Source organism: Rhopalosiphum maidis, chromosome 1 (genome assembly GCF_003676215.2).
Source record: "Rhopalosiphum maidis isolate BTI-1 chromosome 1, ASM367621v3, whole genome shotgun sequence".
Classification (NCBI taxonomy): Eukaryota; Metazoa; Arthropoda; class Insecta; order Hemiptera; family Aphididae; genus Rhopalosiphum; species Rhopalosiphum maidis.
In genome coordinates this window covers 72,778,430-72,799,683 of record NC_040877.1, presented here as the reverse complement: position 1 = coordinate 72,799,683, position 21,254 = coordinate 72,778,430, and the positions used below count along the sequence as shown (strand labels likewise).

The following is a 21,254-nucleotide window of genomic DNA, read 5'->3' as shown; positions in this document are numbered from 1 at the left end:
CAAAGAATTGTGGTATACCATAAAAAAAACGTGACGATATACTTTCGAATTTGAAGTAAATTATACTAAGTAATAAAAAACAATTTTGGGAAAATAAAACGATATAATTAACTAAATTAATTAATTAAATTTGAATTAATATTATTATATAGATATTAACTATGATTTTAAGGTAAAGACATTGTTATCATTTTAATCATTTTATAATTGACGTGTTATAACTAAATAAATTAATAATTATAACTAAAAAATTATATAGATAATATACGGCGTTATTTCTTCAACCGGTTAGTGATCAGTACATTTTGGTATGCTACGTAAAAATGCCGTAATCAGAATTGTGGCATTTTTGCCTAGTAAACAATTCTGAATTATTAATAGCGTGCTTAGTATAAATATCAAAACAATAATATCTTAATGAAATAAAATTTGAAAATAAAATTGAATAGTTTCATTGCATTTATCAGGTATATTTCCATAAGAAACTATGGATTTTACTCTGAAAAATATTATAATTATTTATTTAGAACTACCAAAAACTACTAAACATAAAATTGAATGGACGGAAATTACGGCATTCTTCCTTAGGACGGCATTTGAAATAATTTCAAATTATTTTAGACATTTTTACAATTCCTCAACATTTTTAATAGACCGTTTGTACTTATCGATATTACTATATAAAAGTTTCGTTCTATCATACGCATCAAAGTCACAACAAATGTATATTTGTATAGTTATAAATTGGTATTAACAAATTAAATTCTAGATTCAAAATATATGTAAATTATAATATTAGATACATCATTAATAGTTATTTATAAAAAAAAATATAATCATATCATGAATCTGGCTGATAACTAGCTGATAATCAAAGTAATGAATCAAAATAAACCAAGATAAAATATGAACCGATCTACAGTCTATTATACAGTCTATTTCTACATAATTCCTAACTATCCGGAAAGCAAATATTAACTTCGATTAAAGACTGACTTGTGGCCCACGCCTTAATTGAAAAGAAAAATTCTTAACAACCAATTATATTTACTACGCGTACGCACATTTATAAAATAAATTCTATCAACCTACACAAAGCTCATGTTCAAATCGCAAACCTATTTTAAAACCTGTGTAGGTAGCACTATCCCAGATGTGTACTATTCAAGTATTCTAGACGGTCACTCTCCATATTATATGATAACATCTATACTATAATGTATATTAAATCTCACGGTGGTTTTAAAATTGAAAATTCAATCAATTAGCTATTAAATATTGTAAAAATTACTTAAAATTATAGACTTACTAAAATTAATTACATCAATTAATATCAAAAAATATCATCAAATTATAATGTATTTACAGCCAATATATCTATAACTCCAAACCGTAAGTAAAACATTGTAGATATTTAATTGATTAAAATAAAATAAATACTAAGTACGCTCACCTCCATATTTTCATTTACTTTATTCAAATACTTACTGTAATTTTTGGAATTTCCAAGCATACTAGTAGATCATATTTTTTATTTATTATTCTCATTTCGATTTTTATTCGATTTGAAGAGTATTTTGCGATAATATAAACTTATTTTTTTTTAAATTACAACCTACCTACTTTGCTGTAAATAGTTAAGGAGATAAGTATATATATTTTTTGAAAAAAAATCAAAATTAAAATCAATTGTTCCTAAATTATTAAAAAATGTAAATATTTATTTTAAAGATAGTAGTTTTAGTAGTCTTTAATAACAAAAAAAGTATAATATGTGATACTTGATACTTATTTTTTTCTGTCAATTTTTACAAATATAATAAAAATAATATTGATAGATTAATATTAATTATTAAATTGTTCAAATAATTAATGCCTTCATTATCTTACTAATCCTTTATTATTATCATAAATCGATTATTACAAGTATAAAAGTTGTAATTTTCGGTTTTCTTTACAGAGTAAATATAATATAAAAATTACGGTTCACAACAGGTATGATTCCTAATTTGTTTTTGAAGCTTATTCATACATTAGCATTCACGACCTCTCACCACACCTTAATAAATGTCTACTTTTAGAAATAGGCAATTTAATAGTAGACACCGAATGGTTAATAATACTTACAACGCTAATGACTCAGAATTGTATTAATTAATTACGATCATATATTTAGTCGATATTATAACTACACAGTGTGTGTTGTATAGTATGTTGTTGAAAATTATCTAATGTACGCTATATTGTTATTTGGTAAAATTTTGTTATTGTTTTCAAATAAATTTATTTCACTACGGATCTCGATATATTCGTCGTTTTTACCGGATGATAGGCACCCGTAAGCACTACACTGCACGGCTGAGAAATGAATTAAGCCTAACCGCACATTTTCCCCGTCGTCCGGATATATTAACCGGAGTGTTAGCACGGGGCGCGGTTAGCGAGTGGTAATCGGTTACCGGTCCGGACGCGCACAAAAGCCACACCTCGTCCGGTGGTGATGGGATGGTGTATAGGAGTTGTGGCGTCCGGTGTTTGGCGGGGGCTAAGTACGGTGACTGCCGTATTACTGCCGGTAATGGTGGCAAATGTAAAAACCGTGTTTGCGTCGCGGGCCAAGAAGGTTTTGCCGCTGCCACCGCGTGTTAATGTCGAATCGATACGACGCGCCGGCGTCGCTGTCGTATGTGCCGCGGTGTATTGGACGGCTTAAGCCCTGCACGCACTTGCAAGCCATCTACCGTGCTGTCGTAATACATATGTATAATATTATATCATAATGACGTCGCTCGGATGAACGGCGTGTGCAATGCGACTCGAACCACTGTGTGGCGATTTTCTAACTACCTGCTGGTCCGACAGATTCGGTGCGATAGGTGAACATCAGTGTCACGCAGAGGATTTTCTGATCACATGTAGTTAAATACAGTGCATAACCACACGTCCGTTTTTTTTTTTTTTTTTGTGCGCAAAAAAAAGTTTTCTCTGCTCTATAAAATATTTCTATTTACATAGGTAGTTCACAAACAATGAATTATTGTAAAATATTATTATTGTGATTTCGTTCGATATAATTTATTCAGTCACCACCCCCTTTCGAGACCGCGTCCAGTTGAATGATTTGATAACCTGCCTAGGCGCCACTGTAAACGTTATTGATATTTATTTTTTTGCAAGTTTATACGAGTCGCCCGATCCAACAACGATACTCGTCCCACAGCTAATTTACCCGATTTCCAGCAAAATCCACGTATTCGACCAGTTTGCAAGCATTATAGGTTCTAAAATTTAAAACACAGCTTTATTTTGGAAAATCGCGATCGTGTCTTTCAAACAAAATGTATTTTATTTAATTTTTTTTTTTTTGTGCCCAAATTGAATTGTCTGGAGATAAGTCTACTATACATATAATATTTATTTTTGTCAATTTCGATTCTACGAGTATTTCAACTACTGCTCGATACGTGTTTCTTTTCAATTTCTTTCACACATTCAAACACCATATTCTAATCAGGACACGAATCAAGCGCTACAAATTACATCCCTAAAATTGATCGCATCGAAATGAGTATACCGAAGCTGCGTTGCCGTCAAAACGAATTGAACCATACGTCACATTATTATGAAGAACTTCAACATATCCACAGAAATATAATCTCCAAAGACAATCGGAAACGTGTGTACAATAATAATAACAGCGACGACTTGACGTAAGGCTCAGACGTGCATACAACATTATTGTGTAATATAGTGTATATCATATAACTTATAAGTAGTATTGGTCCAATGGGAATAATAATATTATATATTGTGTGAATGACGGTGACGAGGTAATGATGTATGAGGTTCGCTTGGTTGTATATTATATGCGAATTCAAAGAAACTGTGAGCATTGCAGTTGCAACGATATATAAATAATATATAATTATTATAATTGTTCCGTGCATTGGTCAGTGTTCATTTGTATGAACATGGAAATTCATAACTAGTCGTAAATGTGGCCATTAACTTTGTTAACTTACCTAATAATTAAAAGTTGAAAACTAATGTTTTTGATAATTAATTAAATCATACGTTAAGTTGAAATCACGCACGTAGGTATGAATACAGTATAAATCATTCCGATTGATATGCACAGATTTTTAAGCTGAATTTCCAGTGTTTATTTATATTGATTTGTATTATCTATCTGTAAGCGAATCTATGTGGTTCCTTTGATGACACGTTAAGCGATTTATATTGTAATTAATACGAATTAATTAATTATTTTTTCGTCTAATCACGCTGTATACAACGATATCAATAAAATAATCAAATTCATAATCCTCGGTTTGATAATTTGAATGACACTAGTGTGTATTAAAAATTCCTTAATATGGACCTATAGATTAGGAAACACTATGCTGAGGCCTGAATTACCTAATTCCGAGTACAATAAGAAAAAAAAATAGTAGATGCATTAATTTTTTTAATAAAACGTTTAGTAGTTTAGTTATTATTTGCACAATCTCAAGACAGCGACTCGGGTGGTATTTAAAAACAATCGATTGTATAATTTATTTTTAACTGAGTAAAGTTCATATTTATCTCCTCATAAATTATAAATTTGAATAATTAAATATATTTTTTGTTAATTATTAAATTATAACATTATAATTTGACGTTCTTAGTATTGATTTAACTCGTATTAAACTAGTTAAAGTTTCCATCAACCTTTGTAATTAGATGTATACACCAAATTTTAATTTTGCCTTTGAAATAATACCGATAATCACTGCGCGTTTAGACGCTTTACGTACTAAAAAACGGTTGCGTTCAAAAACTTAATTAATTGGCTAATAAAAAAAAAACCCGTCACGTCGACGTAACCCTGGTAGTGTAAATTTTTTTGACAGTTTTTTGTTCATAATAAATTAAGTAAACATAATCAGTGTTCAATTTTTAATCATACAAAGTTTGTTTCTAACTTACCGTTATTATTATTATTTTTTTTTCTTTAGAAAAAATCCAATTCAGAAACATTTGATAGACGTCAATAGAACATGAATCAAAGTTTTGTGTTGGATACGCTTTCAGATGGTGAATTCTTTTTAAATTTAACATATTTTAATAAATAACTCGATGACTGTTATTTTGATTATGTTCAGATGTCGAAAAGAACATAACAAGTTCGTTGATAGGTATACCAGAACTGAAAGCATACGTAACAACTTTGAAGAAACATAAACAACAAATGTCAGGTGAAAACATTATATTATACTATAAGCAGTTGATGGAATTAATATAAATTATATTATGTATTTATCATTAAAATAAAGTTATGGTTGAAAATATTATTAAAACAATAAATGCTTCTCAAGAAAAAAAAATGACAGACATATTTGTGTGGGAGAAAACTTCAGGTATATTTAGTAATATTTATAAAGCACTCGTGTTTAGTACAACACTACTAGAACAAAAAATATAAAAGAACATCGATATATGACTATAAGCATTTAAATTTTTATTTATTTCAAGAACCAAGTAAAAGTAATGTTTTATACGTTTACATTATTTTACTGAACACACGTCATGTAAATCAATTTTAATAAGCATATGTTTATAACTTTTAACAAGAAACATTTTTTGTACTATGTTTATCAATGTAAATCTTGTTTATGTTCATATTTTTCTAATATTTTGATTTAAACCTATTTATTTATTTCACATTTTTTCTATGTCTTATTAATAATTATAAAATTATTGACAAATATAAATTGGAATACTTAATAAAAAAATACTTATTTATATATATTTTTTTTTTCAAAATCATGTTTATAGCTGAGCGTTAATTGTTAATTTATATTTTTGTTTTTAAAATAATAAAAGGGAAACCATCAAAAATAGAATATGGAGTTCCACTTATAGTTGAACCTCTAATTATTCATGATGTGGGCCATATAGTAAATGACACATTTAGAAATTACATGTGTCACGATCTTCTCAGAAACACAAGACAATCATTTAACTCGCTGGTAAGTATACGTATAAAATTAAACGGTTATAACTTAATAATTACACGATATTACTAAAAGTGTAATTTATTGTTATAAAATACCAAGGAAATTGATTAAACAATTAATTAGAAAGAAAGAAAAAAGGTAGGCAAGTTGGTACCACTTAGATCATTATTATAGGTGTGTTAAATTTATATTCATTGATATATCATTGTATACAAAAAACGATTCTGAGCAGAGACGGCCTATAACTAAATATATTTTGTAATATGTTTTTGATATACGCAACTATTAAAGTCATTTATTTTACTTTTATAGCATTACATAGGTTAATAAAATGTTTTCAGAAATATTTTATTTATTATATTATAAGAATATAACTATTACAATAATATATGTTTATATCATGCCTATTATATCAACATATATAGGTAATTCAAAATGTAATAACATATTTCTGTAAATAACGTAAAGCAGTATAAATAGATAATAATATATTAAGAAAAAAAATAAAAACTATAATTACGTATAGTAGAAAAATTCATAATAATCTTAATATTATATAAATATGAAAATGGAAAATTTGTCACGCATGTTCTCTAAAACTATTCATTTGATTATCATGATTTTTTTATTTTGATGAGAGAATATATCACCGAGCAGATTTTTGAATCTATTTCTAATTCTACGTGAATTTATTAATAAAAAATCGAGTTATTAATTTTTTATTAAAATCGGAAAATACGCACATGAAGATATACAGTGAAACCTACAAGTCTAGGACAAAAAAATTCGAGTTATCGAAAATTTGACATATAAAGGTCCGAGTTATCGAGGTTCCACTGTATTTCTTTTTCATCCGTGTTACCGATTATTATTTATTATTAGAATTTATTAATTTAGTAAAACAGTTTATGTAGACATTAAGACATGTAGTATAATCGTTCGATAACAAAAAAAAAGAAAGAAAAATAATTTAAAAAAAAGATTTTTATTAAATGGTCAAAAAAAAATCATTACTAAGCGGGGCAGCTATGTTAAGTTGATATTTCAGAAACATCATAAAATACACAAAATCAGAAAATAAAAATATATTATTTATCTACACGCATTACGATAAGTATTAGCATTGGGCTATCAAATTTAACAAGTATAATGTTTATAGATTATAACAAAATAATTAACATGTCACTTTGAAATGACAAACCACAAATTTACTGTTTGTTGAGTATATGACCCCCACTAAAAAAAAAAAAAATGCCTAGTTTTTTTTTATATATTATTATAAATATAATAGTTGTCTAATTAGTTTTCAAACACTATCAGTCGTTAGTTGCGACCCATAGGTTGGGAAACACTGGTTTAAATAATTAACTTCGTTGAAATCTGATCTTAAAATATCTATAAACATAATTCCCTTTATACACTTATCAGATTTTATGATAAATGTAAATGCTTATGATGAATCTTGTATTAAATGTTCATAAATTCTGACCCAAAAAATATTTATCAATAATTAAAGAAAAAAAGAAAAATATGTCATGCTTATAAATAACTAAACTCAAAACTATTCGAAATATTTTGAAAATGTTTACGTAAATAAAAAAACGATAATATAAACATTTGACAAAACATTTAAGTATCTACAATTATTTATTTATTGTATTTATATATTTTATTAAATTTTAGTCACAACAAAATACCAATTAGATACAAGCTTTTATCAGAAACCATCACCGATTTTTAAAAATTGAAGTATTTTTATTGCCCCAAAAAGTATTTACAAACACCAAAAATATGCATTTTTGTAAAATTAATACATTCATCACTCCGCTCAGAATCTAAGAACTAATTGCAAAAAACTAATAATTGGTTGAATAATTAAATAGTATAATTAATGTATCGTAGGAGCTCAAAGAGCATTTGTCGTTGATTGAAGATATCCGGTGTGCGGAAAAAGACGTGATGGAAGTGCAAGAGCGTCTTTTAAGGGTTGGCAACAGAGATGATTGGATTGAACTGAAGCCGTGGAACGTCGAAAATTACTCACTTCTGTGTCCACGGATGTTCGCTTTCAACACAAACGAACAAAAGGGAGGTATGTACTTACATTTTTTTTTTCAATACCTTTTTATTAAGTAAGAATATAAATTTTAAACTAGATGCTCCAAATGACAATATTGTCAAGAAAACCGTTTATGGTATTCACAGCGAAATGAGACGACTCAGGCTGGGCCTAAATAAAGAACGACGCATGTTAGTGTACTAAAGACGTGTGTGGATACTATCCAAAAGATTAACATATTATCTTGTTTAGTTTAAGCTTACCACATTGTGTAACCAAAATTGCACGAAAAATACCTATTTTAGATGAAATCGTGAATAATGGATTGTTTGTAAATACCAATATTGTGAGGTTTAATCGTTTCATATCTGGTGGCATTTACAAAGTAAGAATCATTATTACTTTGTACATAGCCGTTAAGTGTAACACTATCCTGTCTTTAATAAAATATATTTTATAATAATTTTTTATAGAAAAATTCTAATATAAAAGTTACATATCATTTTCCCATTTTTAACCAAGGAAATGTACAAAAAAAAATTAACTGTAATATTGCTGCAATAGCGATAAGTATCGAAAATCTGTCTAAAAGTAATTTGGATACGATTTTTGTGGTTATGATGTAATACATACGTTTAAAAATTATTTTAATAGAATAACACATTTAACAGAGAGTTATAAAATAAACAAAATTTGAATTGACATCAAAAAAGAGGCTTATATAAACATTTTTTTTGTAATTCAGTTTCGAATACTTAATTTAAGAATATTACTTAAAAATATACAAAAGCCATTTTCGTTTGAATTATATAACATTATTTAAACATGAATAACTTATTTAAGTTTTTGGTTAGCGGTAAAAGTTATAAAGTATCAATTTAAGGAGTAATTTTAATGAAAAAACTTGACTTAAATGGTATAAATAGAAAAAAGTTGCCTGTCTGTGAAACTTTGGTTTCAGAATTACCACTAAGGTACCAACTTACATTCAAATAATAAATGCGAAATGTAGCAAGAGATCAACTTTTGATACAGTATCTACTTTAATAGTTTTTAACTAAATCAGCATTTTATTTCACTAAAATTATAAATTCTCCTTGATTTAACTTCTTAATATTTTTAAAATAAATCTGAGAAGTATTTTTATTAAAATATTAAACTGTCATATTTTTAATGTAACGATAGATTAATAATAGTAAAATTAAATTATTAATATTATCTAATAATAATACATAATATATTATGTACTCCAAATTTAAACAAATATTTATTGATTAGATAAATATTAGATACTACTGATTATCTAGATAAAAATACTTTTTCAGAAAAAAGTTATCATCAGAAATTCTGGAAAAAAACTTATAACATTCAAATTATTAACAAGCAATTTATCATGGTTTGACTACGATTATAAGCCTAAATGTCCACTTGCACCCGGTTTGAACGCTAAACTCAGTGTAACATTTAAATGTACGTCGATGGAAGATAAATTCGAGCTAATAACATTAATGACGAATGAAAATAAAAAAATTAATATTCTCGTCTGCGCAGAAAACGAGTCACCGATATTAAACTGTGAGTATATTGAAGACCACGTATTTTCTGTGACAATAAGTATTTATTTATTTATTTATTTACTCGGTTTACTTTAATATTGTAAGATAATTATTTAAATCATTAGTATACATCATTATGCTCTGGATAAAATTAATATGTGAACACACGTAGGATAAAAAGAAAATTACAACTCCGAAACAAGTACCTACATAATACTATTCTATAGCCTTAATATTTAAAAATCGTATGTTTTGTTTAAATATTATTTTTATTCTTTTATTTTATTTTCTATATGATTAAAAATAACAATATTCTCACAATCTATTTGTTACTGTATGACGAAAAATAACCATTTACATTATTTACCGGTGAATATAACGGTATTTTTTATTTACGTGAGAAGATTTGTACGTTAATTACTGCAAATTTACGGTGAAAAAAATATATGTTAATAGTTATCAATCTATTTTTAATAACTATTTAATGTCACTTGTTAAAGACTCCTGATATTTAAAATAAAAAAATACCTAAACAACTATTAATTTATTTACTATTTCGACAAATATTATTTGAATATTACTAAATGTCCGTGCGAAAATGTATTTAGTTACCTAAGATAAAAACCTGTCACGCTAGCCCTTTGGTGCGTAAAGAATAATAACTTAAGTCTATATAATAATTTTACGAGAATGTATCAAAACATGTTTTCGCTTAAAATATCTAATAAAAGCAATATTGCAAATAAATATGGAAACAGAAAAATCGTGAAATACTAAAATATACAATATTTAAAACATCATTACATCTATTTTATATATTTTTTTAAATATGAACATTTTAATAACTGAAAAATTACTCTAAATTATACCATTTAGCCTAGATACTAGCTGTTATTAAATCGTTCACGCGGACATTAGACCGTAAAACCATATGTTTCGAGTATACGCACAACGATAATACACATTTCTTGCGCTGTGTGATTGCCGAAACCACAAACACACTTTTGCCGCAATGGGTGGGCCAGGTGATATGAAGACCGCGACCGGGGGTCGAACAAACCGTTTTGGACACGATGCAGTCCCACAGTGATCGCCGAGACAAGATTGTTATAAATGGTCGTCGATGTACTTTCACCATTGTGAACACTATTGGACAGCAGCAACTACCACCCTAACAACCCTTCACCTGTCACCCACCCACCGCCAACCGACAAACATGCTAACAAAGGCAGTATGTCAATATAGTTTCGTTAGGTACATAAGCTATAAGTATTAGGACTAGTAATTTTGGACGGCTTTCTACATTAGTTATTAAAATAAGACCCAAGGTGTAAATACCAACAAAGCAATAAACAACGTGTCCACGTGTACTGTTAAGTGGAAATTCTAATTAAATTAAATCATATATTATATAATAATATTGAAATATTGTTAATTGAATAAACTCGTAAGAACCCCGACGTAATTATGCGATATAAATACAATATTATAGTACTCTACATATAGTGACTTCATTTCCTGATAAAAGTACTGACGTAAGTGTGAAAATTATTAAAAATAGAATGATTTTCAAACAGTTATTTAATTTTAGGTATTTCACTCAAAACCATGCGCTTATTGTACATAGTTAATAGAAAATCTAGGACCGAAAATAATACAATATTCTCCTGAAAAAACACCATATTTTATTTATTTTATTCCATTTAATAAATTATTATATTATTGATAATAAAACGTGAACAAACTCAATATAAATTGTGATTATAAATTAGTGTATTCCTGTGTGCAAAAACTATAAAGCACTCTTAAGAGTATTTATAAGCTTTTAAAGACTTAATTCCAGGCTTTTCGAGTTTTATCCATACGGTTCTAAATGTTGTTGAATATTGTGAGATTTATTTAGACATTTATGTTTTAATCAGCATATGAACAATACAGTCATCATTTTTTTAAATTGTGTAAATAAACATATGCATCACTGTAATTTTGTTTGAAAAAAATGTCTATAGACAAAATTATTATCATTGTCTTTATAACCAAACAATACCACAGCAAGTGTACTTAAACTACTAAAACACATTTTATATGTTTCTAGATACTCTAGAATGTTATGATGACATGAAAACTACGGTCTGTAAAAAATTAGCTCTTCGAAAACCATCAAGCGCCTGTTTGTTTGAGTGCAACGCTTGCCTGGTAGGCGCTCGTAAGACCATAATTGTCAAGATAAAAAATGTTGGACGATCATCAAAGTTTATTTTAGTTCCTGAAAACGTATGGTATACAAAACCAGTAGAAGTGAGTACACGTATTTTGTAATATTTAGTCCAGGTACGCAAAGGTGAAACCTTTTTAAGTTTAAAGGTCGAATTTAACGGTCATAATGCGAATAAACATTAGACAAACACGTATGCATAACATCAAATATCTCAACGAAATTGAGTAATTTTATACAATTATTTAATCCCATTTTATCAATTAAGTATTATAATGGAAGTATTATTAAAAAAATATTTAATAAATATTATTATACAAATAAAGTGTAGGTAGGTGCTGTATTGCATTCGTGATATTTGATACATACATAATGTACTGTTTATAACAGTTACTGCTGCAATACTATCTTTAAAATAAAACTTTGATTATACTAAAATAATAGAAGAAAATTGCTTTTGCTTAATATTAAAATGGTTTTATATTACATTTAGTATTGAAATTGTATTATTTAGTTTAAAAATTTAAATAGTTTAGTGTTACACGATAAGCTGCAAGAGTAATAGGGTATATAAGTAAAGAAATCGAATGAAACAAGTAAAACTATTTATCAAACTACTCGTTCTATTTAAATACTGAATAATTAATGTGTTAGTAAATACGTTTGACGCACAGTCAAATATATACACACTTAGTCGAATATCGTCTTTGCTTTTACGAAGTTCAGCCGTGATGTATACAAAATTATTCACTCAGCTAATGGGATTTATTTATCCGCCAAATTTAAATGAGCAACATTATAAAGTCATACTGTATAAAAAAATATATATAAGCAATTTAAATCACTCAATTAACTTGAGTTTATAAAGTAACATAGCTACATAAATTCAATTCACAATATACATATATAAATTAAACATTAAAATGGCTGATATGGATCAATATTATATTAAATAAATCACATTCAAAACTGTAATAGGAAGTTATATGATTACGATAATAAACTAATGTACCGTCACAACATTAAATTGATTGGATATTTAACTACATATATATATATAATAATATAAATAAAAAGGGTGGCTTACAATAAGAGCTCAAGAGTATAAAAGCAAAAAAAGATATATTGAATATAATCATCATATTATGATCATTATGGATTTGTATAGCTTTCAGTGTAATGCAATTTTTTTGTATATATAATTATATTTAACTTTATACAAGTTTTTAGTGTTGAACTTTTTTTTACATGTGAACGCATAAAAATATATAAATAAAATAATAAATGTATATAAAATTATGAATAGCCGTAATCATTATAAAATATTTTTTTATTAAAACATGAAACGTTCAAAACCCAGGTGAAATAAAATTATAATTATTCATAATTGCTCATCTTCTATTACATATGTATTTTTGTTTGATGAGTACCACATCACAGGCATCATAATTAACTAACATTATTTTATTATACATAAAATATTTATTGTTTACTGTATAGACTATGGGTTAGGTTTATTATCTTAATTATTTTTACTACAAATTGTATACGTCAATTTAGGTATTTTTTTCTATTTAATTTATTCATCAACAAAAGAATAGAATAAGTGCAAATTAAATTAAAGTATACTTAATTTTTTTTTATAATCGACAACAAGATTTCTAAATTACAAAAATGAGTCCCACGTGTATTGCGACTTAAAATACATGATTACAATAATCTCAACTTTTTATAAATGTTTAAAACTATAACATAATGTATGATAAATATTATAAAATTACATAATAAGACCTGAATAAAATGTTCAGATCTTAATATAAACAATTACCAATTGTATTAGTTAAAACCTCCAAAAAATGAAAAATTTAAAAAAATCAATAATCTTTAATGCAAATATGTGTATTTTATAACAGTTCTGGAGTCTTTATATTTTTGGATCCAGCACTGCATTTTATAAATTAATAAATATCTATATGTATCTATGTATATTGTGTATATTATACTCTATGCCTACTGGTATGTATGTTTTAGGATGTTGAATGGAACGAAATAATACGTTTAGGTGCATTTACAATCACACCGTCAATATTCAAGATTGATTTTGAACAGACAATGGATCTTACTGTTGTATTTGAACCACGTTTACCATCATTTTACGTATGTTTCTTTAATTTCAATGTTAAATTTTAAAAATAGGACCTAATATTTAACGATCTAAATAATAATAACACTAATGATATTAATATGTCTAATGAAATATACACTGCAGTAAATGCTCATTTCATTTTGAATAAATACAAATGAATAATAAGGTGAAACCTCTGGTCGATATCTCACAAAATCTCTATGTATATTTTACATAACTCAATAATAATTGTAGCCAAGTTGAGCAGCGCTGTCCAAAATTTTGATTTGTGTCATAAAAAGTAATGTTTGTCAATAAATGGTCAGTGTTTCACTAAAAACAAAAAAAAATCAGTTTATTTCAAGGAATCTAATCTAATCTAATATGTATATTTTGTATTCGTTCCTTTTTTTGCCCATAAACAGTAAGCCAATTAAGCTTTTTAAAATTAGCAGAAAGATAAACAAAATATTTTCATTAAAATAAAAATAAATCACTAAGTTTGAATTCCGGTAGACTTACAACTCTAAAATATCCAAACACTGCAAGCTGTAGGCTATTATGTGTTTGTCTTTGGATATTCAAATATAAACTTTAATTAAATTTTTTGATAAGATTTTTCATATCCTGAAAAAAGTTATGAATTTTATTTTAATGACAAAAAAAAATAGTTCTATCAATAAAAGATTCTAGTCGAAACCATGAAAAAGCAAACTTATAAGTATAGATTTAAAATAAAAAAAAACTTTGCAGTGTTTGTTAACAAACTTAAAATTTAATATTAATATATTTTTAATTGGATACAATTAATCACTATTTTCAGTGAATAAAACTAATCTAAACGTAATGATAATTATAAATGTACATAAAAAATAAATAACAGCCAACAGCATTTTAAGTAGGAAGTTCATATTAAAAATACATCAAAATGAAATTGTATACACAGCTATTGTTTAAAATATATACAATATTAAACAATCGTTTTCAAATCAATCTTGTAGTTAATTATGGTGGCCTGAAAAGAGTTAGAATATTTTTCCTAGTAGTTATTATAATAATATTCACTTGATAAACACTAAAATATTATATTAAATTAACATATGAAATCTTTTACAAAATAACTACAATAAAAACTTGGCGATTCTAAAATTTACTAAAAATACTTTATACTGTTTAAACACTAAACTAACAATTTTTTTTTATTTAGGAAGTTAAACGTTTTCAATGATAACACAGTTGTGCTTAATTAGTTTTTAGAGTCATAAATCTCAAGTTTAGTTGCTAATTCAATGTATTTGAACATTTCATAGTACGTTTCCCTTAAGATGGACGAAGAAACACACAATTTATGTTCAAATTGCATTACATTTCACAATTATTTCGATTAAAAGTTCGAAAATTAAATTTTACTTTTTTTTTTTTTAATATAAATATCAATCATCTGATAAGTATTTGGTTTTTATTTCAAAATATATGATATTACTTTTATAGCACCAACCATAACTCTAAACTACATTTTTCGAAAATGTAGGTGTTTACAATATTAATCACTTAAAAGTGCATAAATACGTTCTCGACAAATTAACAATAATAGTCACTTTAAAATCTCTTATTTAGTTAAGTATAATAAGTTATTATTAGTTTTTTAACATTGTGTTTGTCCCTTTAAATTTTTTGCATTGAATAGATAGTTAGATGTTTTACCCCAAAAGTTATTGTTAGAAACTAGCTATTATTGTTGTTGTTACTATTATTGTTATTACTATTATTATTATTATTATTACTACTCCTACTAGTCGTATACTATTATTCGTCTCTTATTTCATTTCTATTCAGATCAATGCCGTATATTGTACGTGTCTATTTTATGAAACATATCCTCATTACATTACAAATACACACATTGTTTCGACAGTCTTACGTGTAGAAGCTATTTACATTTGGCACATGTTCAAAAGCCATTGAGATGTTTCTATCTACTTTGACTTTGTTTACACGTCGAGTACTTACATAATAATAGTAATATTCGCAAGCTTACCGGCTGTACCGTTACATAACTTTTCCAAAATGATCTTTCATCTTGAACCTCAATACTCGGCTGATGTTGCATATGAATAATAAAAATAAAAGTTTTCCAGTCGAGATTAATCCCAGTATTCGTTCTATTTATCTTTGCGTACGGCGTGTTACGGCCGCGTGCACAGCAGCGACTGTTCTATGTGTTCCCAGGTGTGCCGGGAAATTATATCAAACTTTTATATGTCAAATTTTTGTAATACTTTGATATTGTCTATATTAAAGTCGGTATTCCCGTCCTTTATACTGCACCAGTCATTTGGTTTCGATGTGAACCCAACCGTTTTAAATGCAAAACTTCGCGCACGCACACATTCATACAAAGAGAGACGAATACTGTGCAAAGTTATAAAACGTTTACTGCATACATTCGCCTCGGGAAACATTTTGCCATTGCACTCAGGTTCGAAGACATAACTGGACCACGTGAATCCGTAACGATAAATGAATATGCATAATAATCTACGTATCTATACAAACTATAATAATAGTCATGCCAATCGTCGGGAGGGATGTCACGTGCACCGCGACGCAGCGTGCCAATTGTCTCGGTCCGAGACGACGCGCACTGCCTTGTGATAAAACGGGTCCTCCTTACGCCCACCCGACCAAAAATCGATAACCGACGTTGTGTTTTTGTGTTCGCAGTGTACCAGATTTATAATCGTGTCGGACAATTCGTGCGCGCAAGAAGTAAACGTGTTTGGCGATGGTCAGATGTTTGGCGCTGGGAGCGTTCAACTGACGGTAAGAAGCCGGATACACGGGTCGAGGGGAGGGGGAAGGGGCAGGAAGGTAAAACAAAACTACAATAAAGCTCCCATACCGTCTACTACCGGTGTGTGAGTATGCGTATATATATAAATTTTTACCTTTATATGACCTGCCGCAGGGACTTGGTTTGCTGTGCAATCGGGCGGAGGCAGGAAGTTACGTGCTCGACATGGGAAAAATTGGCGAGGTCGTCCGGTACGTGTATGCGAAAAACACGAGGTACAGCCGACCGCGTTTACGGATAACCCCACGTGACCGGCACCGACGACGGTCGTAGTGATATGTGTGTGCGATATTTCAGTATTATTATGCGATACAATAATTAAACAATTCCCTGGGAGCACCAATTCTCGTGCAGTTCTGAATAGGGTGAGGGGTGATGTTAGGAACTATAATATGGATACGGGTGGGCGTTGGTGTGTGTTTGACGTGAGACGATGGATGGGACGCACGTGATAAAGTTAAAACTGCGCGCAGTGTGTGTTCAGGTATAGTGTGCACAGTGTATACCACACGAGTATGGGAATGAGCTGCAGGCGGACTGCAGTAACTTTGAAAGCGATCGCTAATCGCAATCCGAAAGCATGTTCATAATAATAAGTAATGATAACGGGACATTTCACATGCGATGTGAAAACCAAAATCATAATATGTAGGTAACGTTCACAATAATAGATTATTAGAATTTCGCAATAACGAATAAAAGTTTTATTAAAATAAAATTGTATTATACGAGTGTGTTAGTGTTAATATGGATATTAGGCGTACTATATAACACACACATATTTCAACTTTGAATTTTTAATATTTGTTTTCGCTTTGTACGCTGAGCACATACAAACCGACATCGATAATACTATCTTGTGCATAAAAAATATCAACGTCGATCTTGAGCCACTTACAAAGTATGCTTTTGGTTATGGTTTAAGACGAGAAAAATTTTAATTTTATGGCCTGTAGATGAATTGTACTTAGTAGAAATCGAAATAGTGTTCTGTTTTTGACATGGTGATGAAAGAAAAAATAACGACCATGATGTATTTTAAAAGGGAAACCGATTCGATAAAATATAAATACATTATCACAACAAGATAAAGTTTCCGTGATTTTTCTACCGCAGTCATAATATTTTACTCAATAGTCATTCTTTATAATTGAGAAATCGAATCTTTAAAAATATACGTTATTTTCGTTATACACAATCCTCCAATACAGATAATTTAAAAACTAAATTTATACCTACTACGAGTATATTCATGATTTGTTTTTATTTGAATAATCAAATACGAACATAACTGTAAATTAGAAAATATTTACGAAATAAGCCTGTATATAATGCTTAAAACCTAACGAATTTAAATTCACGGTAAATCGTAAGAATTTTATTTTAAACCAATTTTTATTTCATACAGTAATATTAAAATAAAATAAATTAAAAAAAGTATTGTATATCACGTCAATGATAACCATTGAATTATTTTTACTTTATACTTGAATTTTAAATTCTATGATAGATATATTATAGAGAACAACTACAATAATGAATACATATTTTATTACAAGTCATTAACCCTAAAACGAATAGACTACAAGTTTTTATTTTTTAATGATTTTTCGCTTTGGTTCAAATTATACATTCTACATAGACAGGCTTTATCGTAAATATCTCGTTTTTCTTTTTAATCACGTCATTTTTCGAACGTCGGGTTAGTATGTAAAAAAAATTATAAACTGTATTATTAAAAAATGAATTATGAAGTTTTACAACACTTAAATACATGCGAGTGGGAGAAAAATGTGCGATATAAAACGTATCAATTATTAGCTTGTTCGATATAAAATACCATAAATCTCTTTTTGTTGTTGTTCTTTTTTTCTTCTTTTTTGTCCTCTCAAATAGTCGTATCAAATATCCATATCGCTGGATCATTAATCATGCAATCGACAATCCAAGTTCAAAAAACGCCAAAGTAAATTTCAGCATTCATCCGTCAACTGGGCTATTAGACAAGTTCTCGAAAACGATGTTTCGAGTGGAATGCGGCGTCTCCAACGAGATAGTCAATGAACAACTTACGGGCAAGTATCGTGTAACTGCCACGTAAGTATTACGGTTTTTTTTTTATTGTTTTATATCATAAACATTTCCACAACCAAAATTGTAACTAGAAACGAAATATTACGTCTTACGTAATAATAATACGCATTAAACCGAGAAATGATTGTGATTTAGGGTACACTGATAGCAAAATATTGATTATTCATAATATTAGCCTATCAAATATTATGTTACTAAATCAAACTTTCATATTTTTAAACCATCCAAAATGCCAAATTTATACAATATAATGTGTAACGAGTAAAGACCACAATTTGCTTTATTTTTACAAAATTGTATTATTACAATTCAATTGAATAAAATAATTATGAATTAAACAAAATTAATACATTTTTCGTTACCTACTCATTTTTTTTACTTAAAAAATGTATTACTTAATAAATTAAATTAATATTTTTCAAACAATAACTAGATCAAAAATATCCAAAAAAATATAAAATACCTAATTAATACTGGTTTTAGCAGTCACCAAAATGATTAGTATTTTAGTTAAGTTATGGATACATACATTTTTTAAACATACAAAATAGTTTTTGTTATTATAATTCACGGTTACATAATTTTGAACAACACTGCATTAATGAAAAAAATTTTGAATTTTAAAAATTAATAAAAAATAAAAACTCTGAGGTTCTGTTAATGAACGGTCTCCTCTCCACGTGATTCATGTTTGCATATACTTTGTTTTCTGTGTTATCATTATTACTTATTGGTTTATTTTGTAAACACATTGAATATTTAAAAAATTAAAAATAAAAAAAAGTTAAAAAAAATTTTAAAAATAAAATCAAGTCAATGATATTTATTTAAATTTTTTTTCGAGGACAATAACTAATAAATTAAACAAAATTGCACTATAATCAGTTAAATTGTTTAGTCATAAAAACATTTTATACAACAATTAAAACCATTAAACGCTATTTACATTTAAATTTTATTGATCAGACACATAAATATATTAAAATAGATTAAAAAAAAATCCACACTAATAAAAACAACTTATACGTATACCAGGCACGTATAGAGAGTAAGATAGAAGATGTTCCCCTCTGGAATCTTTTTTGCTTACAAGCCTGACCTATATATAACTCTGAAAAATGTTTTCACGTTTTTTTATATCTCACAATAGTGTTAGTAACATTTTTGTGAAGTTAAATTAGTGAGGTACTAAGGTATGGTTCTGCTGTAAGAGAAAAGAAAAAAATACATACATTTTATTAATTTTGATATTACTTCATAATTAAATATTTATTTATGTAATTTTCATTTTCTATTATAGTTTATAATTGTTTTTAAATTCTTGAGAATTTTTAAAAATATCTTTCTTATTATTCCACAAATAATATTATAAGTTGACAATTAGTTATTGAATAGTAATGATTAAAATACATTTTAAAAATTTTTTTTATTATTTCATGTACCTCCTAATTGTAGATCAGAGTATCTAATTGAATAGAAACTGAGTAACATAGTTATTGATTTAAGGGTTGTAAATATTTTACTAAATAAGAATAAAATAAAATAGTCACCTATACTAATATTCCATCTGATCGAATGTCGACTAAAATAGATTTATAAGACAAAGTATTATTTAATGACGTTTTAATACGAATCATTATAATTATTAATATGTTATCCATAGGATACGTAGGATTGTTTATAATGAAAAAAACAGGATTATGGTGTATGTCATAGTTGTTTAATTTAAAATAAAAATAGTTCAAATTAAAACGTTTAAACGAAAATTCTAGATTGTATTTTTATGTTAATTTTGGGTTTGGTACATTAATTTTGATGTGTACCATATATAAAGGTAGCGCGTAATTTACACTATACCCCAGTTTTATTAAAAGTTATCATAAAACTTTTATAAATCTCCCTAGAACTTAGTTATGAATGCATATTTTTTTTCTAAACAAATATAAACGATATCAAAAAGAACCACGTAAAAATAGCAGCTTAAAAATAACTGAAATAAATACTCAAGTATGATTTAGATTGGAATTGTATAGAAATAAAAAACTGATCTCAAATTAGTTGAACAAAAATGAGGTATTTAGCAAAAATATTAAACAACCAGGCTATTATAAATACTATTTATAATCGATGAACTATGTGAATTAAAATATAAATCTTGATTAAGTATTCTGATTTGCTGTGTACATTTTTAAAAACATAATATGTTTATTTTTCTGAAATATAAATTATTTAATTATAAATATTTATTATTGTATATTTAAAGGTTAATATTTTATCTCTAATGAATTAATTATAAAAATGTTTATCTTTCATTTCAAATTTTTATTTTTAGCTTTTAAATGGAACTAT

At 27.3% G+C, this 21,254-nt stretch overlaps 2 protein-coding genes across 2 annotated transcripts in view; one reads left to right on the top strand and one right to left on the bottom strand.

Moving 5' to 3' along the window:
- LOC113560408 overlaps window positions 1–21,254 on the bottom strand; it is a 108,238-nt gene that overhangs the window by 50,166 nt on the left and 36,818 nt on the right. The window lies entirely within an intron of this gene.
- The window catches only part of LOC113552359, a 37,619-nt gene continuing 20,201 nt past the window's right edge, over window positions 3,837–21,254 (top strand). Inside the window, 14 exon segments of the mRNA XM_026955262.1 lie at window positions 3,837–3,845; window positions 5,001–5,079; window positions 5,148–5,240; window positions 5,319–5,402; window positions 5,869–6,014; window positions 7,905–8,094; window positions 8,159–8,252; window positions 8,314–8,446; window positions 9,387–9,636; window positions 11,713–11,915; window positions 13,864–13,989; window positions 16,682–16,780; window positions 16,926–17,026; window positions 18,708–18,908. Coding sequence (XP_026811063.1) covers window positions 3,837–3,845; window positions 5,001–5,079; window positions 5,148–5,240; window positions 5,319–5,402; window positions 5,869–6,014; window positions 7,905–8,094; window positions 8,159–8,252; window positions 8,314–8,446; window positions 9,387–9,636; window positions 11,713–11,915; window positions 13,864–13,989; window positions 16,682–16,780; window positions 16,926–17,026; window positions 18,708–18,908 — 1,808 coding nt within the window.